Genomic DNA, 27,527 nt, shown 5'->3' on the forward strand with positions numbered 1-27,527 from the left:
TTTGGGGAGGAAACATGTCATTCTTTATTTGAAATGTGTATTTTAAATTACTACCTAAAAATATCAAAACAAAAACTACACTTTTCAGTTGACTTCTAAAGCTTTTTCCTCCAAATAAATAATAAAAGTGGTAGACATTTAAAATAAAATGTGTTACCAGAGAATGGCGACTTTTCACCACAGTGGTTAATGTAACAATAAAAACATTGTTTCTAAAAAAACATTTTTGTTGCTTCAACGATGATTTGACATGTCAAAATATAGTCTGTATAAAAGTCTAATAAAGTAACAATGATAAATGCTCTGTTATTTAATGCTCAAACATTGGGTTGTTCTTCCTATGGCCGCCTCAGAGTCATACTAACATTACTGTTCTGGAAATGAGCTCCAAGTGACAGTTCTTCCCCAAGAACCACACTGAGCGGTGTATCCAATACAAAGGCTGCTTGTTTCCAATGTGATGTCGCACCAGTAGTATCCAGGTACACGTCTTCATTCAGGTGGAGATGATACCAAAAAGGAATAGCGGTCACCTGTCCGGTTTTACAGATTTTAACCTAAACCAGGAATGATAAATATACAAATACTTATTGAAAACTTAGACATGCCAATAGAAAGTGCTGCTTTACATCACGTAGGATGGAATTAACCTTCCACAGTGAAAGTATTATATCATGGAGCATGCATTCAGTTTACTGGTTAAGGATCATTGACCCATTTGTACACCAAAGAAGAAAAAAAGTGAGCACTGTAAAAGTGACAAACACCATCCATAGCTAGATCTGTACAGACACACAAGGCATACTTTCACACTGGAAACTCCTAAGAACACAGGAAAGATTTCATGCAGGTTTATCTCTCTGCTGTTGCCAACACAATACCAGCCAGTCACTTATGTCATGTGAGAAGTGCACTTTGGAAAATTAAAGCAACAATTTTCAAAATAGCCCACACTGGGGCAGATGTATTAAGCCTGGAGAAGAGATAAAAGTGGAGAAAAAGTGGAAGGAGATAACACACCAGCCAATCAGCTGTGTTTGAAAAATGACAGTTGGGAGTTGATTGGCTGGTGCGTTATCTCCTTCCACTTTATCTCTTCACAGGCATAATACATCTGTCCCACTGTGTGTCTGGGTTTAAATGATACAATAACAGGAAACAACCTTTGTAGAATGACCAACAGATTGCAAATGAAAATATTACCTTTATTTCAGTTGCCAAGCTAACACTGTTTAAATATGGGTTCATTAGATCCAGCCTCAGCAGTTCTACTGGCTCACTTAGATGGACACAAGGCAGGGTAGAGAGATTCAGGAACACGTGCACAGGAACCTGGGAGAAATCATAGAAATACTGGTATTAAAGGACAACATGAATCAATTCTTAGCTAGAACCAAAACAGATGTAACTACTACATTTAGCATTAACCTTAGCGCTAGGAGGAGAAAAGGGCTCTTTGGATCACAAATAAGAGAATGCATTTAGGATGCCGGTGGTTGAAATCCTGGAGCCATCGGAGTCCCGACTGGCAGCCAGTATGCCAGGGTCTCTTAAGGGCCCTACACACTGGCCGATATTCTTCCATTTTCGGAGCGATTTTACATCATTTTAACCCCTTCCTGACACAGCATGTTTTTGCCTTCCTGACAGAGCCCTTTTTTTCAAATCTGACATGTATCACTTAAGTGGGGATAACTTTTTTTTGCTTTTACTTATCCCAGTGATTTTGAGATTGTTTTCTCGTGACACATTGTACTTCAAATTAGTGGTAAATTTGGGTCGATACAGTCTGTGTTTTTTTGTGAAAAATACCAAAATGTCGTAAAAAAATGGAAAATTTAGCAATTTGCAAAATGTTAAATTTTCTGCTTGTGAGACAAATAATCATACCACTCAAAATAGTTAATAACTAACATAGACCATATGTCTACTTTATGTTTCCATCATTATTTCAACTTCCTTTTAATTTTTTTGGACACTAGGAGGCTTACAATATGAATAGCAAATTCTCAAATTTTCAAGAAAATTTCAAACACTGATTTTTTTTAGGGACCAGTTCAGTTCTGATGTGACTTTGAGGGACTTGTATGTGAGACACCCCCATAAATGATGCCATTTCAAAAACTGCACCCCTCACAGTATTCAAAACAGCATTTTGGAAGTTTGTTAACCCTTTAGGTGTTTCACAGGAATTAAAACAAAGTGTAGGTGAAATTTCAAAATTTCATTTTTTTTTGCAGATTTGCAATTTTAATACATTTTTCTAAGGAACACAATAGATTTTACTAGAGAAATGTGACTAAAAATTGATTCCCCCAATTCTTTTGTTTTCATAAATATCCTATATGTGGCCCTAGTGTGCACGTTGACCAAACCACAGGCTTCATAATAGAAGGAGCACCTTCTTGATTTTGGAGCCTCCTTTTTATGAGATTATTTTTTAGGCACCATAAGATGCTAAAATTTAGGAACACCCCCACAAGTGACCCCATTTTGCAAACTACACCCCTCAGGGAATTCATCTAGGGGTATAGTGTACATTTCAAACCCCCAGGGGTTTCACCAATTGTGGTACAACTGGGCAGTGAAAATGAAAAATTACATTTTTTACACAAAAATGCAGTTCTGGCTCAAAATTTTTCATTTTCACAAGGAATGAAGGAGACAAAGCACCCCAAAATCTGTGCCCCAATTTCTCCCGAGTACGGCAATGCCTCACATGTGACCAAAAAATACCATTTGGGTGCATGGCAGGACTCAGAAAGGAAGGAGCGATTTTTGGATTTTGCAGCTCAGATTCTGGTGGAATGTTGGTGGGTGCTATGTCGCATTAGCAAGACCCCCCAAGCACCAATACAGTGGAACCCCCCCACAAGTGACCCCATTTTGCAAACTACACCCCTCAGGGAATTCATCTAGGGGTATAATGTACATTTCAAACCCCCAGGGGTTTCACCAATTTTGATACAACTGGGCAGTGAAAATGAAAAATTACATTTTTTTTACACAAAAATGCAGTTCTGGCTCAAAATTTTTCATTTTCAGAAGGTATGAAGGAGAAAAAGCACCCCAAAATCTGTGCCCCAATTTCTCCCGAGTACGGCAATGCCTCACATGTGACCAAAAAATACCATTTGGGTGCATGGCAGGACTCAGAAGGGAAGGAGTGATTTTTGGATTTTGCAGCTCAGATTCTGGTGGAATGTTGGTGGGTGCTATGTCGCATTAGCAAGACCCCCCAAGCACCAATACAGTGGAACCCCCCCACAAGTGACCCCATTTTGCAAACTACACCCCTCAGGGAATTCATCTAGGGGTATAGTGTACATTTCAAACCCCCAGGGGTTTCACCAATTTTGATACAACTGGGCTGTGCAAATGAAAAATTACATTTTTTACACAAAAATGCAGTTCTGGCTCAAAATTTTTCATTTTCAGAAGGTATGAAGGAGAAAAAGCACCCCAAAATCTGTGCCCCAATTTCTCCCGAGTACGGCAATGCCTCATGTGTGACCAAAAAGTGGCAGGACTCAGAAGGGAAGGAGTGATATTTGGATTTTGCAGCACAAATTCTGGTGGAATGTTGGTGGGTGCTATGTCGCATTAGCAAGACCCCCAAAGCACCAATACAGTGGAACCCCCCCACAAGTGACCCCATTTTGCAAACTACACCCCCCAGGGAATTCATCTAGGGGTATAGTGTACATTTCAAACCCCCAGGGGTTTCACCAATTTTGATACAACTGGGCAGTGAAAATGAAAAATTAAATTTTTTTACACAAAAATGCAGTTCTGGCTCAAAATTTTTCATTTTCAGAAGGTATGAAGGAGAAAAAGCACCCCAAAATCTGTGTCCCAATTTCTCCCGAGTACGGCAATGCCTCACATGTGACCAAAAAATACCAGTTGGGTGCATGGCAGGACTCATGAAGGGAAGGAGTGATTTTTGGATTTTGCGGCTCAGATTCTGGTGGAATGAATGGTGGGTGCTATGTGGCATTAGCAAGACCCCCGAAGCACGGTGAAATGATGAACCTAATAATCCATAGATGTGTGGTATATTTTAAAACACTCCTTTATACATAGGCCGGGTTTGTCGGGGCAAGTGTCACACTGGAAAATAGTTTGCTTTCTTATTCCCTTTTTATAGCAAACTTTGCACCTTTTTTGTGTCCTGCCCTTTTTTCCAGTGGAGGGGATTTCATCAGGAAAATGCTGCCCTGGTACAATACGGGGGCCAGTACTAGAAGTACTGGGGCCCTCTGCCTGCTGGTTCCCAAATATTAGGCCCTTTATGACTTCATCTTGAAAGTGCATAAATGTCCCCCTCTGGCCGGTAGAACGGAATAGCACGTAAGCGTTATACAGTGCCATCTGGATGATATACACGGCCAGCTTCTTGTACCAGATTTTTGTTTTCCGCAGGGCACTGTACGGCTTCAGTACCTGATCTGAAAGATCCACTCCGCCCATGTACCTATTGTAATCCAGGATACAATTAGGTTTTGAGGTGTGGGTACTGGTACCTCGTACAGGGACGGAGGTGGTACTGTCTCCGTGAATTGTTGTCAGTATAAGGACATCCCTCTTGTCCGTATATTTGATCAACAACATATTTTCGGTGCATATTCCCCTGCTTTCACCCCTTCTCATTACTTGGGCAATGTGCGTTTTTGGGAGGCCTCTTTGGTTCTTGCGCACAGTACCGCAAGCTGCTGTACCTCTTGAACCAAGGGCCTTAAACAGGGGGATGCTAGTGTAAAAGTTATCCACATAGAGGTGATAACCTTTATCCAGGAAGGGGTGCACTAAATCCCAGACAATTTTTCCACTAACATCTACGAGGGAGGGGGGGCATTCTGGCGGTTCAATTCTTGAATCCTTCCCTTCATATACCCTAAACATGTGGGTGTACCCTGAGGTGCTTTCACACAGCTTATACATTTTTATGCCATACCTTGCCCTCTTACTGGGAAGGTACTGGCGGAATTTAACCCTTCCTTTAAAATGTATAAGGGACTCGTCAATACAAATACATTTTTCAGGGATGTACATCTCTGAAAATTTGGCACTGAAATGATCAATGACCGGCCTGACTTTGAATAGCCGGTCAAAGGTGGGATCATCTCTGGGTGGGCACTGTGCATTATCGTTGTAATGCAAAAATTTAAGGATTATCTCAAAACGAGCCCGAGTCATGGCCATACGGTAAAATGGGGTGCTGTACAGAACATCTGTACTCCAATATTGCCTAATTTCTGGCTTTTTTACTATGCCCATATGAAACACCAGACCCCAAAACGTCATCATCTCTACTGCATCTACAGGGGTCCACCTAGCAAATGATGACGTGGGGTTTTGAGCAATAAACTGCTGGGCATATAAATTAGTTTGGTCCACCATTAAATTTATAAAATCATCAGAGAAAAATAATTTGAAAAAGTCAATTTCTCTGAGACCTGTGGAATCAAATTGGATTCCTGGCATGGCCAAAAACTCAGGAACCTGGGGCTCAAAATTGTCTGGTGGTGGGGTCCATACGAGATCAATTATTGGGGAGGGGGGTCTCAGCTGCTCTACGGGGGCGTCTTTGAGGGGGTCCCTCATCACTAGAGGAGGAAGAGGAGCTTAAGATGAATCCTTCAAATTCCCCGCTTGCCTCACTGGCTGTGTCAGAGTCAGAGGCAAGCATGGCATATGCCTCCTCCGCTGAATACATTCTTCTGGATGACTGGGATGCCATTTTTATTTTTGTGTTTCTGGTAGTGAAAGGTTTCAACACGTGTATAGTGTAGGGGGGGTACAAACTTTATTTCAACCCGGGGGGGTATGTAGTGTGTAGTGTGTATGTAGTGCAAAAAAAAAAAAAAAAAAAGAGGTCCTGCGCCAAAAATTGAGCACAGATGTTGGTCAGTAACGTCCGTCACTGAACAGCGCTCAAAGGCAACAGGAATTTGATCAAAAAAAAAAAAAAAGATCAACCCTGTGCCGAAAAAGCTGATCAGTGATGTACGTCACTGATCAGCGCACAGTGGCCACAGGACACCCACAAAATCACAGTGTGTGTAAAAAAAAAATTAAAAAAAGACCCCACAGCACCCTCAAAAAAAAAAAAAAAGGTGATCACTGATGCGACACTGATTACCAGTGAGGGGCAGCAGGTGCACAACCTTTGGTGCAACTGACAGTGCAACTGGCAGCAACTGACAGGTATACTGTATATAAAAAAAAAAAACCTGCACCCCCAAAAAGTTGCTGATCAGCACAGATATACTGATCAGCACAAAAGGGGGGGTAGCAGACACAAAATATAGCACTCTCTATCACTCTCTGTCACTATCTCTCTCTATCTATCACTCTATGACACTGCAGCAGCAGCACTGACAGTTATATATATATAAAAAAAAAACCCTGCACCCCCAAAAAGGGGGGGTAGCAGACACAAAATATAGCACTCTCTATCACTCTCTGGGCAGTATTCAATGAAAAAGTTCTCCGTGCATGGAGAGCGTTTTATTTAGCTCTCCATGCACTCTCCGTGTTCCGGAGGGCTCGCTGCCACTCCTGCTCCCTCTATTCAATGTGGTTAAGACTCGCCGCCACTCGCGGCGAGTCTTAACCCCTGCAGGGAGCAGGGAGCTTTCAGGGAGCCGGAAGCAGCCAGAGAGATTAAAGTCTCCCTGGCTGCTCCAGAGGACTGTGGAGGGGAGGGGGGCTCTCCAGGACCCAGGCTGCACCCCCCTATAGCCAGCGGGGGACCCAGTATTCACTGCACCGTTCGTGCATAGTTACGTTCGGCTGCAGTGAATATATGAATATCTAATGAGCGGCTCGAGCGCTCGGGCCCCCTGCTGGCTGCACTGTGTAAAAAAAAAAAAAATTTAAAAAAATATTTTTTTTTTTAATTAAATATATATTCATGTGCTATAAGCACATGAATAAAAATAACATGCCCCTTCACAGGAAAAAAAACCTGATTTTTTTACACCAAAATTAAAAAAAAAAACCTTTACGTTCAAAAGTTCACATTCCAGCTCTCCATCAAAAGATGGAGAATTGCTACACGGAGAGAGACGGAGAAAATCACTTAAAAAGACGGAGAATATTTCACATTGAATAGGGTTGCTCGCTTTTGGAGAGCAAAATGCTCCATCCAAGGCGAACAAAGCACAAATTCTCCACAAAACACGGAGAACTTTTCTCATTGAATACTGCCCTCTGTCACTATCTCTCTCTATCTCTCTATCTCTCACTATCTATCACTATTTATCACTCTATGACACTGCAGCAGCAGCACTGACAGTTATATATATATATATAAAAAAAAACCTGCACCCCCAAAAAGGGGGGGTAGCAGACACAAAATATAGCACTCTCTATCACTATCTCTCTATCTCTCACTATCTATCACTATGACACTGCAGCAGCAGCACTGACAGTTATATATATAAAAAAAAACCTGCACCCCCAAAAAGGGGGGGTAGCAGACACAAAATATAGCACTCTCTGTCACTATCTCTCTCTCTCTCTATCACACTGCAGCAGCAGCAGGAAGTCACAAGAAGTCAGATCCAGGAAGCATCCAGCACGCTACAAGCAGTGATCAGGTGATCAGGTAAGGTATTTGCAAGGATCAGTTAAGTATTTGAAAGGATCAGGTCAGTATCACGGCAGATAGGCACGGTGACTGCTCTGCACGCAATTCTAGACCGGAATGGCGTCTGCAGCGCAGTCACCGTTAGTTTAAATGTCGCGCCTTGGCTGTGATTGGCTGTCGGTCCGACGGACCAATCACAGCCTTGGGGGCAGGTGGGGTGAGGTGTCGTCGTCACCGATGACCCCCTCATGCCCCCTGACGCCCGGCGGTGATTGACACCTGTGTTACCGAGCGTCTGATTCGCTGGTAACACAGGAAAACGCTGTGAATGGCTGTTCACACTGAACAGTCAATCACAGCAGACATCGTCCCTCTGTCACTGCGTCTCTAGACGCAGTGACACTTTAAAGTCATGACGTACATTTATGCCATGTGTCGGGAAGTACATCCCGACCATGACGTAAATGTACGTCAAATGTCGGGAAGGGGTTAATAAATTGCTCAGAAAACGGCAGAATATTGCTGTGTGTAACCCACACAGCAATGTAACAGCGTAGCCCTGATTTGGGCAGCGATGCATAACATCCATGCTGGTAAATTCAGAGCACTCGCTCAGAAGGCCCTGTACATCTCCTGCATGTTCTTGTAGCAGGCAATGTGCAGCGCCTTTTGAGCGAGTGCAGTCCTCCTGAAACCCCTCCCTTAGCGTTAGACCCTAAGGGGGGTTAGGTGTGCAGGTTAGATTGAGGCTCTAGGGGGTTAAGTAGGGGGTGTAGTAAGTACTTACCCAGCCCCTATAGGGATTCTGATTAGCGGGATGCCTCTATCAGTCTTCTGACCACCACCATCCCATATGTATTCTCAAATAAGAACACAATAAGTTGTCTGCCTAAATGTACTAGGTATATTTCATACAAGTGTACAGGACTCAAACGAACTTAAAATCTAAGACAAATTCCACCATTTTATTGTAACCCTTCCCCCCCAGCCTTGAGACCCCTCCCACCGTGGACATGAAATTGAAGGGGTCCAATGCCCAAGCAAGCTGTAAGAGGTAATGGTCCACACCCGAAACCTGCAATTAGGGTAAAGGAGGTAACTAGATGAAGATTACTTGTAATTAATGGTTTAAAGGTTCATGATTATTTAGCAATCTGGTTATTGGGGCGGAGCAAGATCATCGAGTAAACTAAAGTGATGCTGTACGAAGCTAAATACATTCATGTAAAGAGAGATATAAAAAGATCATTTACATTCTCACATACTATACATGGCCATAAATCCATCAGAAGCAAAATTCCAAGGCCATTACTACACGTCTTATTTCACATTCCAACGCATATTTATTTTTTCTTTTCTTTTCATGGCTGCAGAGATGCCGGATCTACCAGAGCAAGGAGCTGCAAATGTTAGGACATATTTACACTGCTGCAAGGTGACACTGCGCATTGAGTTGGAAGACTAGACCTGAAATCTTTCAGGGTTCCTTCAACTAGGCTTTGTCTGTATTTTACAATAAAGTCACAATATTGAAGAACCTTGCTGCCAGTTTTAGCCTACCTTGAATTGATTAATAGACTGTGCGATATTAAAGCCAAGCGTAGGTTCTGTGCCTTGTACAGCACACTCCTGCATCAGAGTGTGGGATTCAATCAGTACCCCATATATCACTACAGAATGGGGGAAGATCTTGCCTCCAACTTGTAGTAAACACCTAGGGCAAAAAGTAGAGAGTCTATGTGAAATAAGTGTGACATAAAAAAAAAAAACCACAAAGCTCAAGTCTCACATAAAAGGACTAGATAGAACCTGCTTATTAAAAAAGCTTTAATTTCTAGAGAGCCATGCTTTGAATAAGAGTAAGACATGTAATTGCACTTTATCCCCAGCAGGGGTCACAACGTACCAGCAATCACTAACCACTGCACGCACAAATATCCCTTTATTAAACAAATATGGTGTGAATGTAGATCACCATTTACTTTCCATCAGGGCTTGACAAATTTCTTTAAAATCTAGGAGCCAGGATGAAAATGTAGGAGCCAGATAAACTAAGAGTAGGGACAGTGCGTGCCCCCCAAAAAACGGCCATTACATATACCACGGGCCGTAATGACCATTATACCAAACATCGTAATGCTCATTACATATAATACCACATGCCGTAATTACATATTATGCCACATAAGTTCCGCTTATACCTACATGCTCATTGCTATGGGTTTCATGCTTGACGCCAGGGGTTAACATACTAATTTCCAATGGGGTGAAGATGCTCTGCCAGGGGTCAATATACTTGTTGCTATGGGGTTACTATGATCTGCCAGGGATTAACTTGCTCATTGCCAATGGGTTTAACATGCTGTGCCGGGGTTAATATGCTTGTTACTATGGGGTTACAATGTTCTGTCAGGGATTAACCTGCTCATTGCCATGGGATTAAACTGCTTGTTGCCATGCCATAGTCTGACAGCAGCTGGGGGTTAGTGGCAGTGGCGGTGGTTACACCCAGAGCTGCTGCTGCTGTGTCCAGGGGAGGCCGGGCTCTGACAGCGGCAGCCGTGTACATATGGTGCATATCCACCCGGAGGAGGAGCTGGAGCTACTTCTGTGTGGCGGGGGAGACCGAGCTCTGACAGCGCCGGCAGCTGGGTACATGGGTGAACCAGCCGGAGCTGCTGCGGAGGCCGGGCTGCTGCGGCTGCAGTACCGCAATGCTGGCTCTAGCTGACATATAGCCGCGGCAGACCTGCTCTGCCATGCACCAGGCCATGACCAGATTCTGCTTCCTCCCCACAAAAATCTGGTTGCCAGGAAGCAGAATCTGGTCGCCGTGGCAGCCTGGCGCCTGGGGTTTGTTGAGCCCTGCGTTCCATATACTTACATTACTAGTAAGAGAATATATAAGTACAGTAGTCAGACCTTATCCATGCCAAAGGTAAAATCCCTCATACAGTACATGGGAGATTTAATCAAAGCTTGGACCATCTACTGTCATGTTACAGGTTGTATCAAACAACTGAAAAGGGTTTGGTCAATCCAACAGGTGGATTTACAGGTTACCCCTTTGTTTTAATTTAATTTATTCACTTGTTTGTGTTGGGGTGTGCTGCCACTTCAACAGTAATTGGACAAGAATTGGAAAAAAGAGAAGAAAGACTGTCATGTGCCCCATTGTACACCATTGGTGCGCCACGCACATGACAGTCTTTCTTCTCTTTGTATCCAAAAACTGCTTGCAGCTTCTCTGCCTCATTTTCTCCAGCAAGTTTACTTTGGATGGATTTTACACATGCATAATAAATCCAACAGAAGCTCTGCACAGGCCCCATCTAGCATGCTGTATCAGTCACAGAATCCAGTTCTACATACAATACTATTGCATGCCAGCAGCTGCTCCTCCTCTCTCATATAAAAACAAAAACATGGGAACCAATATCCTTCTATAACACAGTAGGGTGCATGATTTCATATTATACACCCAAATTCAGGCACAAGTTCATTTCCTTATCTGGCTGAATCCAAAGCTATACATGTGAATCAGTTTCACAACACATTAAGCAGAACGTATGTATATTATTGTTAAAAGAACCTGTAAACCAGGCAAAAGTAATGTCTCATTCAAACCTCATAAGGTCTCCAGCGAGGAGCAAAAATGCACCATCTTCCTGTCACACATAGCACAGCCTCATCCTCCAAATACTGAGGACACTGAAAAGTGTCCAATTAAGAAGGCATGAAAAGATACTTATGTTATGGGGCCTACACACTGGGGTGATGTGAAACCTCTTTCTAAGTGATCTGGCTAAATCGCTTAGAAAATTATCCTACGCTCTGTGTGTAGGGGCCCATAGCGATACCTGGCCCCGCACGTCGATATCGTCAGGCTATGGAAATCCTGCATGCTGGATAAATCTAGACAGACCGCCAGTTAGGGCCAGTGTTCTCGCTGGAGAACACTGGCCCTGACAGATCGCTCAGCACACATCACCGACACATTACTGTGCAGCGCTGTGTGCTGAGCGATCTTGGTGAGAAGTACATTTTTTGGCATAAAATTTTGCCTACCAGAACACAAAAAGCTTATCTGCACTAGGTAAATTACCTAGCTATCGCGGCTTTTTCCATCACCTCCTGTCTGATCAGGCCGCACGGCTCAATCACATCCAGAATGATGATGCTCCACAACTTGTCAGATTTAGGTCTCTGTAAAACATCATCATCTGCTTCCAGCTGGTTCAGCCAAAATTCCAGGCTCTCTTGAGGAATTCCATTCCTCTCTGACAATCTCTGCAAGGCCACACAATGATGCTCTTCTTCAACTGAGCTGTAAGATTTCACTCTCCCCTGCTGTGCGGCAATCAGAGGAAGGATAGAAAAACCTTCAGATACGTCCAGTATGTACAGAGGGTCCAAGTGATCTTCAGGTGCTGATACGTTGTTCTTAGTCCTAAATGAACAGTTCTCCTCTGGCATCAGGGATGACATAACTTTACTAATAGCAGTCTTGAAGCTCTCATGGTATGCAATATTGTTCAGCAAGGAGATCTCACTGGGTTCCAGGATGCAGGGTTCCTTCACGTTATCCTCCTGATGGGTTGTGTGAAGACTGGCTAATGCATCACACAGCTCGGTCTCGTTTCCCGCCAGAATCTTACTACAAGGCATGCTACTGACCATCTCCCCAGCTCTGATAACTGTAACTAGATCTAATCTTAAATAGCAGTCAGGACAGGAAACGTCCACTACGACGGTGTCTCCCGGATTTACCAAATAGCCGTCAGCTGTGAAAAGGACAAACAGATTACGGATTACTTTAACAAGACCAAGTTTACAACAATGGTGCAAGAAGCAATATTTTCAATATTAACATAGTAACATAGTAATTAAGGCTGAAAAAAAAGTCGTTAGTCCATCGAGTTCAACCTATCTAACTTGTAACTTCTGAATTGAGTAAGTCATATCTATAGGTCTCCCTCAGTGGCCAAAAATGCATCCAGTTTTGATTTAAATTCATTAATAGTAGTTGCTGTAACCACCCCCACCGGCAATGAGTTCCAGAATTTTACTGCTCTAATGGTGAAGAATCCTCTTCCTAATTCAGTACGGAATTTATTTTCCTTGTGCCTCAGTACATGCCCGCGTGTCCTAAGTATAGGCCTGTTAGTGAACAAATCATCTCCCAGTTCCATATGATTCCCAAATCATCTCCCAGTTCCATACGATTCTATTATTTATTTTTACAGCAAGTCTGCTTTATAATTTTTTCACGTACCAACTTTTGCAGGACAATAAACTTGCCAAATCTTGTGTGTAACCAGAATGCATACCAAGCACTTACTCACCAGAGAGGTTCTGGATGGGGAAGACTGCTTGTTCCCAGCACGTTTCCTCACTGGGTCCAGTTGACAAATTGTGTTCACTATCCAGATGGAGGACAAACCAGGTTATAAAGCAGTCGAACTGCCCTTGTTCATGGACCGGCACAGAGATCCTGCAGGACTTTCCCGATGCAATGCTCTCCAAGTCCTAGCATTAGAGTGCAAAGTGAAAGAAGCTCGATCCTTTCCATATTGCTTGTCAGGTGTCATTATGTTATTGATCACATATAAGCCGTAAGTAACCCAGTGCACCATCAATAAGATACTTTTTTCAGTTAAGATTATTTGGTACTTATGTAGTATCTGGGCTGCCGATTTTTTGATTGTATGCCTTAAGTTAAGGCATACAATCAGATGCGATGCGATGACCCGATTTTTCCATAGGATTCAATGTTAAAATGGACTGAGTCCATTTTAACATGAAATTCAATGGGAAAAAGGGGTCCTTTTCATACCCCTACTATCCAAGTGGGCATGGAGTTGGATATAAACCTGTGGCGAGCGTAGCGAGCCACCGAGCCCGAAGCGTGGCGAGCCCCGCGAGGGGACGGTATTCTGTGTCCCCTCGCGGGGCTCGCTACGCTCGCCACGCTTCGGGCTCGGTGGCTCGCTACGCTCGCCACAGGTTTATATCCAACTCCATGCCCACTTGGATAGTAGGGGTATGAAAAGGACCCCTTTTTCCCATTGAATTCCATGTTAAAATGGTTTTAACATTGAATCCTATGGAAAAATCGGGTCCATCGCATCGCATCGCATGCGATTTGGTCGGGTGCGATGCGATGGACCCGATTTCAAAATCGGCAGCCCAGTTACTACATAAGTACCGATTATTTGTAATAACTGCTATCGTTACTTCTGGTACAAATATCAACATATTAAAATGGTTTGTAACCTATTAGTGAGCTGGAGATTCCCACTGACATATTTCCACTAAATAGATAAAAAAAAATGCAACTGGATGGAATAAGTGCTGGAAAAATAGTAGTGCGGCATGAAGATCAACCTCCAGCACCGTGCGGATCACCAGGTCAGAGAGATATTGGTCTCTCAGATGTTGCCACCAGAAGACTACAGATGTGTCCTCATACACCTAGCGTCTTTAGGCCATACCATGCAACACGCTTGGTGCGACTGAGTTACACCCAAAAAGGTGAGCATAATTATATTGCATCTTAGTCAAATTGTACTCACATAAATAGATGCTCATAGTGTACAATAAAACCTGCGATTTTTGTTACAAGGGAACAACCTACAGTATGTACAAAGTCACTGATTCATCAAAACAGAACGTGACAGGAGGATTAGACATGGCTGCCCATATTGGAAACATATTTGTGACTAAGCTGCACACAGTGCTGCAAGCCCCAATGGTCAGTGAACCCCAGCAGTGTAGTTTTGTTGCGCCTTGCAGATTTTGCATTGTGAATACGTCTTGAGAAAACAAATGGTAGTCTAAGTAGAAAAGTCCCTGGTGCACCAAGAAAGGGATATTGGGCATGCCTAGAGCAAAGTCTTCTTAGGACTTGTCAATAGGTCAGCATCACTTTCTGACGGTAATCTCAAAACTGATTAGTAGTGGTGGTGAAGTAGAACAATGAATCGTAATCCCAATTATTTAGATTCTCACGGTAAGTCAAGAACAAGAATTTATCTGAAATCATATAGTCAGAATAAATCTTCTTTAGGACATCTCAGATATGCTTGCCCTTCCTTTATAGTTGATTACCCCACTGTTTCATAAATGAAACCAAAAGAAGCACAATTGACATTCATTTTAGAGTTGTCAGAGACAGCTGGACAGGAAAAGAACACTCCACCAGCCTAGTTAGACTAGCATAAAATAGAAAATCCAGTGACAAAACCTGTACCTGGAGGCTATTGAAGTCCACGGACAGTGCCTGGAAGTGTTGGCTCAGTGCTTTATAACCCCCAGGAACTCGGCCCATCTTTTCTGAAGAATATGGCTCGGTTACATCGTTCGCTTTGTGACTGCTGTGTACGGGACTGGAAAACCGCACTGCTGCTTCTAAGTTCACACCAGCAACCTCACTCATAAACACTCTAGGCAAATGGAAACAGATTGAATTGTACATTATATTCCATCACCTTATCATCAGGAAATATATTCTTTATACAGGTTTAGGTATATGATTAGAATAAATGTAATGCCTGCGCTCTAAAACCTTAGTGGTTGGAGTGCTGCAAAGGTATCCGGACTGATCATAGATAGCATAGTTGCGGTAACATAAGACATACTGAAACAAAAAGCGGGCTATTACCACTAATTGTGGACACCCAGACCAGCTGCCGGCTTTTGAAATCATCTGTCTCCCGGCTCTGACATCCAGCTCCCACCTCGCGGCCAGCAGCGAGCACAGGGCCTCCCTCCGCTGAGTCACTCCGGCGATAGAACAGGCACCAGCAAGTTCCCACCTCGCAGTCAGCAGCAAGCACAGAGGCTCTCTCCATTGAGCGGCACAAAGTCACCACGGAGATAGAACAGGTACCAGCAAGTCAAAATTTAGCGATCCCTCCTACCAGCATTAGATTCTGACATTAAGGAGACAACGACGGATTGGGGTAAGAGACTGTCTAGCGGGATGTCGCTCAGACAGTAAATTCCTTAAGGTGCCCATCCATGATGCGATAGCACCCATGCGTTTAGTACTAAATCACATCACACGCGTGCAATTTGCATGCAATGCGATCGACGGGCAGTACAAAAAGTATATGCAGCACATACTTTTTGTACTGTGCGATGCGATGCCCGCGGGAGCGCGCATCGGATGGTGCTATCGCACAGTGTATGGGGGCCTTTACACCCATAAAGACTGTGACAAAAATTATAAGACTCTTTCTGCACAGACGTTGCCATAGGCAATTACCCTCTTCCCCAATTTCCATCACATCCAAGTTTATCTCCAATGGTCCGCTCCAGTCTCCTGTGGCTGACCATAGGTCCCAGGTGAGGGACCTATGGTTAAGGGAGTCCCTAAAAGATAACCTTAAACCCTCAACATCGGGTCAGCACAGAGTGATACTGCGCTGGACTTTCTCAAGATCCTTATGATCTAAAGAAATTTGTTAATTATCTGCTCCCTAATGGACAGCACCCTATTCATTAATTATTAATACAATAATTAAATAACTTGTCAAACCATTAATTGACTCATACTCTTCATTAATAATTAAGAACTAATTCAATTAACTGCACAATTAAGCTAAGTATCACCAGAGAGCACAAGGTATAATTAGTATATGGTCTAGGTTTAGGTATATAGCAGTCTCATCATTTGCTCTATGAGATCATCATTTAACCAAAATAGGTTGCAGAAAACAATGCAACTTTGACCAGTATATCTTTAGGCGTTTACGGCTTTTCCCATAGAACATTACTAGTATGCCATGTTGGCAGATCCTATTTCCTCAGCACACAGTGTAAGAAAGTAAAATAAATGTATTTATATATTTTATTATAAAGATCAATCAAAAAAAATGTTACTTTTTATTATTCATACACCATGTTGGACAGATATAACTGCATTTTGCAATGCCAGTTGTATGCTCACCTGTGATGTCTGCGTACTTCGGAGCACTCCACAGCCATGCCATATACAACTGCGCCCGCAGGTATGACTTGCCCATACCCCTCACCATTGCCACATGTGGGCTAGGACAGAGAACCATTAAAATCAATGACGGGACACTGTCAGGGGAATATCAGAAACACTAAAACATCCGCCTGCACACCACTTTCAACAGAACCCTATGCAACAGTCACGCAGTCATTGTACTGACCTTTGGCGGTAACAGTAAGTTTTTCCAGGCATGAATCAGAGTCTCCACAATACCTTCACCAAACAACCCAGCATCTACGGTCTCTGTTACAACCAGTGAAACCCTGCAAGATGTAAACACAAAACTAGTTTGACAATTATACCCCTTTCCACCAAAGTCCTGGGTCTGACTAAGCATATGGAACATGGGGGCAGATGTATGAAGCATGATTAGGGAGGAAAAGTGAGGCAATGAGGTAGTTGCCCAAGTCAACCAATCAGCACTGAAGTAACATCTATAATTTGCATAATATAAAAATATACAGAGCAGCTAATTGGTTGCCATGGGCCACTTCTCCACTGGCTCACTTCTCCTCCCTTAACACTGCTTCATACATCTACCCCATGGTTTCAAGCCAGGTCAGACCGGAGACTAACCCCTTTGCCCCTGTGGGGATAACCTAGGATATTGGCCCAATCACCATGCTGAGAGCAAAACCTGGGTTTTTCAAGGCAGTGGAAAAGAGTGTTCCTCGTACAAAAAATAGCAGTGGAGCTACCAGCAAATTACAATAGTAGTGCCAAGAAAGATGGACATATTCTTGTAAAATAAAAAGTGTACACTGGCAGATACATAGAGGTGCAGGTGAAGTAACTCAGTATTCCCACGTCATGAATTCTCATTTCATCCGTCTCACAAAAATGGCAGGAAAGCCACATAGCCAATATATCCCTCCAACATTGTTCATTTATTAACACTTCATTGTCATATGATATCTAAATACAATAATAATGTAATTTATTAGGTACATCAGCAGTGTACGGATAGTTTTTTTTTTTTAGCAAGACAGAATTACAAAGACCTCAGCCTAATGCAATTCCCTCAGTCATGACAGGGTTAATTCTATTACTTGTGGGACAGCACATCAGACACACACACACACACACACACACACTAGCACCAACACTGATGCATTTGAATACACTTTCTGTGGTACTGCCAAATAAAATGCCCAATTTTAAAGTGATTTAGTGCCTTCAACAATGGCATTGCCACAACCCCCACTAATCCAATTGAAAATGTAAACTACTGTATTCATGGTAGATTCACCATCAGCTGCCTTACATCTACTGTCTGAGAAATGTAGTCTGCCAGAACAAATCATCCCTGTGCCAACACCCTGGTGAACAGATGCCATGACTAAACCTCAGCAATGCCACACAAACAATATTACTGGATATTTAATATTTATTAAGCCCCCACCACTGTAAGCATTAGGCAAACTTTACAGGTAGAATTTACACGTGTGCATTTACTAATATGAATAGGAGTTGTTATAGTCCCAATCGTTGAATGTAAAAATGGTTTCAAAACCTAATAATAATAATAATAATCCTAGTAAGGAATAACTTGCTAATAAAAGCCATTCATTGCTCATATTGGTGTAAAAGATGGAGGGGGAAGAAGTATAAAACTTGTCATTAAATCATTTGCTCAATGCTTCAAGAGGATGCCAACCTCAGAGGCGATTGTACTTTGGGAAGTACCTGTAATATTACAAAGATTAGAGATTGCGTGATGGATTCTGTTTTGGAAATAATGAGCTGTGCCCCTGGGCTAAACCATGTTGCAGTACACGTGGGTCAGTTTTAAAATGTGCAGAGAAAAATTTAAATTTGGAAAGGGCCAAACTGAAATCTAATACCCCACTGACATGTGCACCTATATCACAGATACCCAGGATTTCTGCATGTCTGAAAAGAAACAGCCCTGGACTAGTGGGGTAATTCAGACCCGATTGCACGGCTGCCATTTCGCAGCAGCAGCAAGCAAGCCACCGCCTTACCGAAGTGAAATCTTGTTTTGCAAATGAATGTGCTCACTGTGCGAATGGTTGTGTACTGGGGCACATCTGTCCGTACCCATGCGAGTAGGGCACAAGTGATCACAAGCGCCACGTAACCTGAGACTTACTCGGCGCCACCATTAAAAACAGGCACATCCAGGCTGAAACAGACATCACAAATCCTCCCCTAAGCCAACTTGTCACATCTGCGTTCCCCCTGACACTCCCAGTGTTTTTATTAGCACTCCAAAAAAACGGTCAGTTTCCACCCCCACATGCCTACTCGCTGTCATAAACTTGCAAACGGCCGGCGAACAGGACTATTTGCAGGAGTTAATCGCAGGAGAGCCTTGCGAATGCGTACTGTGAAACATACGCATGCGTAGTGTAATGAAAATCGCCCACTGTGCGGATCCGCAGATGTGTGATCAAGTGTGAATCAGGTCCCAGGTAAATGATCCTGCTCCCATTCGGGGTTGTGGAGTGAAGACCCGGGAATTTGCTGGCTTGCAAGATCTGGCAGATTCCGTGTCACATGTCTGAAAGTAGCATACATTTAAGTGTAAGCCCATGTAAAATTTGGGGGCTTCATGCAAAAGCAGCCAATATTTATCCCACATGAAAACAAATTGTGTGTATTTGCACCCTTTGCATTACAGGCTTTGCTCAGGTACACAGTTACTTGCTCTCTTACTTTGGTGGTCATTCTGGTTCACTCCTAGCAAATTCCTTCTTAGATGGACAAAAGCATGTGCACTGCAGGAGGGCAGAGATAATTAGATTTGGGTGAGTTATTTTGTTTCTGTGCAGAGAAAATACTGACTGCTTTATTTTTACACTGCAATATAGATCTCCCTTTGAAGTAAAATCTCACCCAAATCTAACTCTGCACAAGTTTATTTATTTATTAACAGTTTCTTATATAGCGCATACAAATTCCGCAGCGCTTTACAGAGCATAGTTATGAGCAAACACAAAACAAAATTACATTACAAGACAGTTTAGGACAAGTACATGGTTAATACAGATAGTTGCATCAGAGTACAGGACACTGAAGCAATTATCAGGGTGGCAGTGGTTTATATATTCTAAGAAAGGCACATGAGGAGAGAGGGCCCTGCCCGTGAGAGCTTACATTCTAAAGTAAGTAACATCTACCCCACCTGCAGTGCACATGGTTTTGTCCATCTAAAAAGAAATTTGCCAGAAGGAGTGACCCAGAATAACCCCCTTTATTCATAAATCAGTAACAGGTCCTGACTGAATTAAGTAGCAGATTAGCAGATTCTGGGAAGGAAACACAGGATATACGTGGGCCTACACTTCCCATTACAGGGGAACATGATGCCAGGACTTTGCTAGGGATTAGGCCCACCTGTGCATGGCCTGGACAGTCCCCTGGGTTGTTGACGCCATAAAGCCACAAAGGTACAGTATATACAGCGGACTATGGTGGAAGGCTGGATACTCTGTCTTATTCACCGACTCCTAAGTGTCACACAACTTCATACCCTAAAAAGACTGGAATATGGACAGTAGTCTTCTGGACTTTATAAGGGAAAAGGCTAAAATAAAACAACACTAAGGTTCTAATCATCTAGAACAGTGGTTCCCAACCTAGGGTACGTATACCCCTGGGGATACGGCGCAAACCTGTTGGGGGTACTTGAAAATAATATTAATAATGGTGGAAGAAGAGGAAGAAGGTTTCCGATGGCGAAAGAAGTCTCCTGTTACCGTGGAGATGAATCACATCACACCACTTCCTGTTCCGTCTACAGCATGGGTCCTCAAACGGCGGCCCTCCAGATGTTGTGAAACTACAAATCCCAGCATGCCCTGCCACAGTTTTAACACTCCCTTATAGCAAAACTGTGGCAAGGCATGCTGGGATTTGTAGTTTCACAACATCTGGAGGGCCGCAGTTTGAGGACCGATGGTCTACAGCATCACCAGCTTTTCCCCAGACAAACAATCCACTGGGAGTTACCTGCGCTGCACTCAGACATTTGCAGTCATCTGCCCCACGTGAACATGGAAACCCCGGAGACAGTACACAGAGGGACCCTATTCCTGACCGCACACTACTCTTTGATATAAGGACCCACATAAAGACACGCATACTGCTCACTTTCACTCCACTCATAAGTACTGTGGATATTTCAAATTGAGAGGAGGGGGTACTCAATGAAAAGCCTAATCAAGGGGGAGGGGAGAGAAAAACGTTGGGTACCGCTGATCTAGAAAGAATGAGCAAAATATAGCCATACGTAATTGTGGTAATTTGTTATTTAGTACATACTTTTCAGGGATGTGCTCGGGGACTAGTACATCATGAGACTTCATATGTAAAAGCTTGATCTCGCCTTCCATGTTATTGGCTGCCCTCACCTCACAGGCCAAGTCATACATGGTCTTGGAGAGCTCACAGGCATAAACATGAGGGGCACCTGCTCTTTTTGCAAACATGCTAGAGACCAGGAGACAAAAACAACATAAAAACATTATATTCATAATGGACATACACAAATATTATGCAAGAATTCCAGAAGATTTAAGGGAGTAAAACAAAAAAAAAAGAAAACAAATTAACAGCTTATATCAGTGGTTCCCAAACTGTGTGCCTAGGCTCCCTGGGGTGGCTCCGGACACTTGCAGGGGTGCCTTGGGTTGGTGGACCAGGATCAATTCATATTATTAATGGTCAATGTAACAGGCAAAACCAGTGCTGGTGGCGGCCAATCATAATATATGTGGACAAACAGGAGCAAATCCTGTCCCTCACCAGATAACTGTGACATATAAACACAATGCACTTCATTTATTTTTATTTTTTCAAAATTTCTCACTAAGAAACATTTGACCTAGGGGTGCCTTGAAAACATTTTGATGCTCTAGGGTGCCATGATTCAAAAAAGTTTGGGAACCACTGGCTTATATGATTTTCTAGTACAGTAATATACTAAGGCAACCTTAGGATTCCAGTACCAGTTCCAATATCCAACACAGTTTTGCAGCCAGTCTGGATAGCCTTCTGAATAGCTTTCTGATACATCTGATTTCTCTTGATGTCATTGAGCATAACAAAATGCCAGCGCTCCACCAACCAATTAGCTACACGATAGAAATTTTCTTTGGCATCAGCTGAGTTTGGATTCAACTTCACAGCTTTGTAAAAATAACCAGCGGCTTCATCTCGAAATCCTAACCTGTTATGGACACAGGAAACATCATGTTACCAAAGAGGAAATAAATAAAGCTATAAAAAATAAAAAAAAATAAAGATTATACACAATTAAGCCCACTGTTTAATGATTACAGGTTAGTGTGGCATATGCCAACACCGATAACTCTAGTGAGCTGGCATGTTTGGAAAGAGCAAAGTGAACACATTTAGGGGGTGAATCAGGTTGGTTTGCAAAAGCAAACTCCTTTTATGGACAAAACCATGCTGCACTGCAGGTGGGGCAGATTAACACGTGCAGAGAGTTAGAGTTGGGTGGGGTGTGTTCAAACTGAAATCTAATGCTCCTTATACACCAAAAAGTTTCTAGGGTTGGACCCCCATTTACACAGCACTTCAACCTGGGTCAGACCCAGGTCTGCGCTGTTTACACTGAACCTGGGTCAGCCCTGCTTTTCCTTTTCCCTATGGATGACATTACATTTGGCCATTTTACGGCTGATAAACTTCCAGCCAACCTTCCCTCAATGATTTAAAATAAAAATTAAAAGACATAACAAGTTAGCATTGAAAAAAGTTGGTTTATTTTGTAAAAACAATTTTTTTTAAAGTTTTATTCAGTGCTCAAGCACACATAACGGTATAAAAGTGCAGCATCGCCCATGTGCTCCCCCCAGCCCCCTTCCCCTGCAGCAGCAGACAGAATCTCCCATGTGATCCCCCCAGCCCCCACCCAAAAAAAAAAAAAAAGAGAGAACATAAATTATACTGTATCCAATTCATACTTGCCTACCTCAAATCAAATTTTTGTCACATACAAAAATCATACATAGTACAATATGTAGTGAAATGCTTTTTTTATACAACTGTCCTACATTACTTCAGCTGAGGAAGATTGTAGAGAGAATGTGTCGGGTAGGTCCAGAAGGAAAGAAAGAAAAAAAGTCCCGGTACTAGGAGGTCTGGTTGAGGGCTCTAAGGGCCTGCAGGAAGAAGCTCCTTCTCATGCGCTCTGTGTTTGCCTTCAATGAGCGGTAGCATTTCCCTGACCGCAACAGAGAGAATAGGGTACTTGTTTCCTAGCAGAGCGCCCATCGCATGTACATCGCATGCCATTATAATGACATGCGATGCGACCGACGCGATTACAGCGATTTTACATAGGGAACAATGTTAAATGTCCCAATTGACCCGATTTCACATAGTGAACAATGTTAAATGCCCCCCCCCCAATTATTAACGCCACCCCACGATCAACGTCAACCCGAAGCGTGGCGAGCAGACGCGGAATACATGTTAAGTAATCCGTGTGCGCTCGCCATGCTTCGGGCTCGCTGCGCTCGCCACACTTTCTATTCTCAACTCCATGCCGACGTGGATAGTGGGGGTATGAAAAGGTTGGAGGACACGTACCGCCGCCCCTCGTGGGCACGCTTCGGGTTGACGTTGATCGTGGGGTGGCGTTAACAATTGGGGGGGGGGGCATTTCACACTTCAGGGTGGGTATTTGGGGTCTGTGGGCCATTTAACATTGTTCCCTATGTAAAATCGCGGTAATCGCGTCGGTCGCATCGCATGCGATTTTTGTCAGCATGCGATGCGACCGACGCGATTTTTTTCCTTGCGATGCCTAAGATCAAAATCGTGGGCGCCCTTCTAGGAAACAAGTACCGAGAATAGTCCATTGTTGGGATGGCTGAGGTCATGTATTATCTTCCTGGCTTTGGTCCGGCATCGCTTGCTGTAAATAGTATCCATGAGGGAGAAAATGCTCTGTTCCTGGACTTCCCTGGTAATGTATGATTGCCATCACCTGTGGTGAGCTAGGTAATAGATAAGAAAGGTGTTTCACCACAGGTGATGGCAATCATACATTACCAGGGAAGTCCAGGTACAGAGAATTTTCTCCCTCACGGAGAGGGTCAGGTAGGCAAGTATGATCCAATTATGATTTCTGTAGGTAGGGTATATCTCTCAAACAAAAATGGAGTCACTGTAGTGGGAGGCACATCACGCACTCTCCTCCTTTATGCTCTTGGTCCCGCTACTGCCTGTCAGCACTGCTTCCTAGAGCGTGATAGGGATGTGGCGTGGAATTTGATCACATCAAGATCGAATAGCACGGCCGTCGACCTTGTGTACACACCATAACTCTCTCTGCACGTTACATCAGCCCCACCTGCAGTGCACATGGTTTTGTCCATAGAAGTTTACTTTTGCAAACCAACCTGAATCACCCCCTTAGTTCAGTTAGTGACCAGGTATCTCTCACCTGAAGAGATGCTCTCCCATACTGTTACATATAACGTCATCATTTGGAAAGAGCTCCAAAGCTTGCTCGTAGCAATTAAATAAATCCTGACTCCGATTTAAAGCATATAACTCTTCTGCCCATTTGAAGAGAGAATACTGGAAAGTTTCCTATAAAAAAAAAGAACAAAACACAAAAACAGAATTAGTGCATCTTGCATCAAAAAGATATGTCCAGGACCTCACCCTGACTGTGGTAAAATGAAAAGTGCTTATTTCTATATTTAATGCTAGCGCAAAAGGATAAAGGTCCCCATACACTAGTGTGAGATACTGCATGGGATAACCCAGTAGCTGACCCGACAGGTGGATCGCATGGGATACATCATATGCGGTCCTTTTGCATATGATGTATTGCATGTGATCCCATTTTCTGCTACAGCATACAATAAATTGTTGTGGCAGCCGTGACAATCTCCGGATCCAGAAGTAAGTCATATGATTTGACACTTTTCACAGAATACGTTGCCCCAGGGACGTGCAGTCAGGGGAGGCAGGGGAGGCAGAGCCTCCCCTGTCATTTAGGTTTAATATAATAACACAATACAAAGAAAAAACTTATGACACATATTATGTGTCATAAGTATATGCTTTGTATTATTAGAATCACTTTTACTCTTTTTTTTTATTAGCTAAGGAGGCACCAAGAGCGGTGCCTCCCGCTGTCCATATTAAATGAACTGATACAGGGGCGGACAGTGGGCAGGGAACTGAGCTGTAAAAGCGCATTTGAAAAAATGTGTATAGGCGGCACCTATAGCGGTGCCTCGGTGGCAGGGATGTGCTTTTCTGCCTATATGAAAGCACGCCCCTGTCACTGAGGCAGCTGTGATTGGACAGAGTGGCGCTGTCTCAGTGACAGGGGAAGCTTTCATAAAGGCAGAAAGCGCCTCCCTGAACGATGGCACTTCTATAGGTGAGATGCCGCTTATAGCACAGTTTAAGTTTTAAAGGTGGACGAGCTGTGCAACCGCTGCACAGCTCGTCTACTGACTTGTATTGCCGGGGGTGGGGGGGCGGAGCGGCGCCGAGCCGTTCAGGCACCGGCACATGCTCTGCTGCTGCTCCCCTTTACTGTCCGGGGACGGGCGGGTCTCTCTTCTGCCTCCCGCCCGGCGCTCTTGTTCGGTGTCTGGCTGCCTGTCCCAGGAGACGCTGCGCCGGTCACTGCTGAGCCGGTCACTGCTGCCAGGCTGCCTTGGTATACGCTGAATGGTAATTTGTGGAGGTTGGGGGCTGTGTTTTTTTTGTGGCATAGGTGTTCGTTTATGTTTGTGTTAAGGGACAAAAAGGCATGTGTGTTTGCGCTGTTGTGGTGTGTATCTGTATTTGTGTAAAGTGACAGGTGTGTGTTTGTGTAATGTGACAGGTGTGTACTGTTTCTGTGTGTTTTTTAAATTAAGTATATTGGCCCAATGTACTGGCCTCTGAGTTCTTTTAAAGAGGCAAATATTTACAAGGCAAAACCATGCATTGTAAATAATTGCCCTTTTAAAAAAACCTCAGTTTCAGCCAGCACCCCACACAGCCAGTGAACTCAGAGGCCAGTACATTGGGCCAATACTGTTTACTTCATTTAAAAATATACTTATTTTACACAAACACACAGAAACCGTACACACCTGTCACTTTACACACATACACACCTCTGTCACTTTACACACATACACACCTCTGTCACAAGTGAAAAGGTATGTGGGCAGACCCCATGGTGGCTTGGTGGAGCCAGCAACGATGGGTCTGTGGCAAGCGCTGGGTCCAGGTTGTTTCTGCGCTGACAGGCAGGAGCTGCTCTGGCAAGTCGCTACTGCACCTGCCTGTCAGCGCAGAAACATCCCGAACCCAATGCACCCCACAGAGCCTGGTGGCACTGGCTCCGCCTAGCCAGTGCCTCACCAACCACAAACCTCACCGCACATCACTGCGTTGCCCAGATTTGTTGAAATTATGGTTAAAAGGGTCCCAATTACACTAGTGTATCACCTTTACAGTGGATTCTATGGTTTTCAATGTTACCGTACCTGTTATCTTTTTTCCTTGCAATATATGTTTTTCTACTACTTCCTGCTCCATTCAATGCGCATTCATGATACCAAACCCTATGCAACATTTCAAAAGAACCATACACACGTAGCTATATACGGCATGATAAATGGCCGAACCTTAAATTCATCTTGGAGCTGGGGGGCCAGGCTGAGCACCAGCAGGAAATGGGCATAGGCAGTGCCGTAGTCCCGGTCCCGCAGGCACTGCTCAGCGCTCAGCACAGACCGGGAGATCAGCTCCCTCCTGCTGGCTGCCTGTCCATTCCGCGGCCGCCTGCTGCCAGCTGCACCCGCTTCTGCCATGGTGCTCACTCAGGCGGAGGCGGCGACTGCCATCAGTATAGGATGTGGGAGACTGCAGCAGGTTCGTATCCTGGCCAGGAATACACAGGAGGCGGGGAAGAGAGCTGGCTGGCGGCGCCGCAATATGACACAGGCGGCAGTGATAGGCCCAAGCCTCTGTCTCCTGTACACCGAGTCACACGAGGGAGGGGGAGAGTGAGACCAGACATCAATGCAGTATTGCTTACAGGAAGTGACGTTCAGTGAGGGCGGAAGTTGTTAGATGCCCTCACAACGTTTTTTGAATTTATGTGTAATTCATGTAGGTGTCGGATATTTTGTTTTATTTTTGAAGCATTGTACGCTCGCACGCTTCGCTCGCCACAGATTTATATTCCCCCGCCAGGTATACATGGACCCAGGGCATGATGGGAAAAATTCCAAAACTGCATGGGATCTAGACACTACCCTGACCCCCAGGCCAGGCTGACAGCTCTCTGCTCTGAGTGCTCTCCCGATGTACAGCCACAGACTGACTTAAGTTCCTGTCAGCACGCAGCAGCTCCGGCTACATCACAGCTAAGGCAAGCCTGATGTACTCACAGTGGCACAGCATCACCAGTCCTGCCTGCACACTGTTTCAAACTCGGCACATCGGCTCCTCAGTCAGGCTGCTTCTGTCAGGGCGGGCACGCACACTGCACAGTGCAGCCTGCAGAGCGCAGAGCCTAGGACACAGAGGGGGAACACTCTGATGATGTCGTGTTCCCCCTCTGTGTCCTAGGCTCGGCGCTCTGCAGGCTGCACTGTGCAGTGTGCGTGCCTGACTGAGGAGCCGTTGAATTGGAAATAGTGTGCAGACAGGAGGGCAACGCCATGGCCGCTTTCACTCATGTGGAGGAGTGAGAGGGAAGGTGGAGGGGGGAGCGCCTCTCGGGGCCGGCGCCTACCTGCTTTGCAGGATGTGCTGAGCGGGTAGCGCCGGCCCTGCCCTCGTGCCGGCCATGCCTACTCCATAGCGATATGTTTTGTGTTATTGTCATTTACTACCTTTGTGTATCCACACTTACAGTAGTCCCTTATTCTGGTTCACTCGTAAAGG

The 27,527-nt window shown here is 44.1% G+C and overlaps 1 protein-coding gene across 2 annotated transcripts; it reads right to left on the reverse strand.

Annotated features, from left to right (window-relative positions):
- PRMT9 (protein arginine methyltransferase 9) lies at positions 1-26,673 on the reverse strand. 2 transcript variants are annotated; one of them, XM_083171323.1, is made up of 12 exons: positions 26,261-26,673; positions 24,061-24,209; positions 21,577-21,813; positions 20,907-21,074; positions 16,780-16,882; positions 16,551-16,651; positions 14,850-15,042; positions 12,943-13,126; positions 11,703-12,381; positions 9,158-9,311; positions 1,204-1,332; positions 1-557 (listed from the first exon to the last, which is right to left on the reverse strand). In XM_083171323.1, exons 1-12 carry the CDS (start codon positions 26,444-26,446, stop codon positions 339-341), a joined length of 2,502 nt encoding a protein of 833 aa, XP_083027449.1. In that variant the 5' UTR covers positions 26,447-26,673; the 3' UTR covers positions 1-338. The 2 variants fall into 2 exon arrangements, with proteins under 2 accessions (XP_083027449.1, XP_083027453.1); XM_083171327.1 differs by lacking the exons at positions 24,061-24,209; positions 26,261-26,673 and having other exon boundaries at positions 21,593-21,723.
- Positions 26,674-27,527: the final 854 nt, after the last annotated feature.

Source organism: Crinia signifera, chromosome 1, assembly GCF_055691185.1.
Source record: "Crinia signifera chromosome 1, ASM5569118v1, whole genome shotgun sequence".
NCBI classification, from domain to species: domain Eukaryota; kingdom Metazoa; phylum Chordata; class Amphibia; order Anura; family Myobatrachidae; genus Crinia; species Crinia signifera.

Coding starts and splice junctions, on each gene's coding strand:
- PRMT9 (XM_083171323.1), bottom strand. CDS start 26,446: ATGGCAGAAGCGGGTGCAGCTGGCAGCAGGCGGCCGCGGAATGGACAG. Junction 15,043..16,550: donor GAAGTACGCAGACATCACAG/GTGAGCATACAA, acceptor CCATTTGCCTAG/AGTGTTTATGAGTGAGGTTG. Junction 12,382..12,942: donor CCCCATCCAGAACCTCTCTG/GTGAGTAAGTGC, acceptor TCCTTTTCACAG/CTGACGGCTATTTGGTAAAT.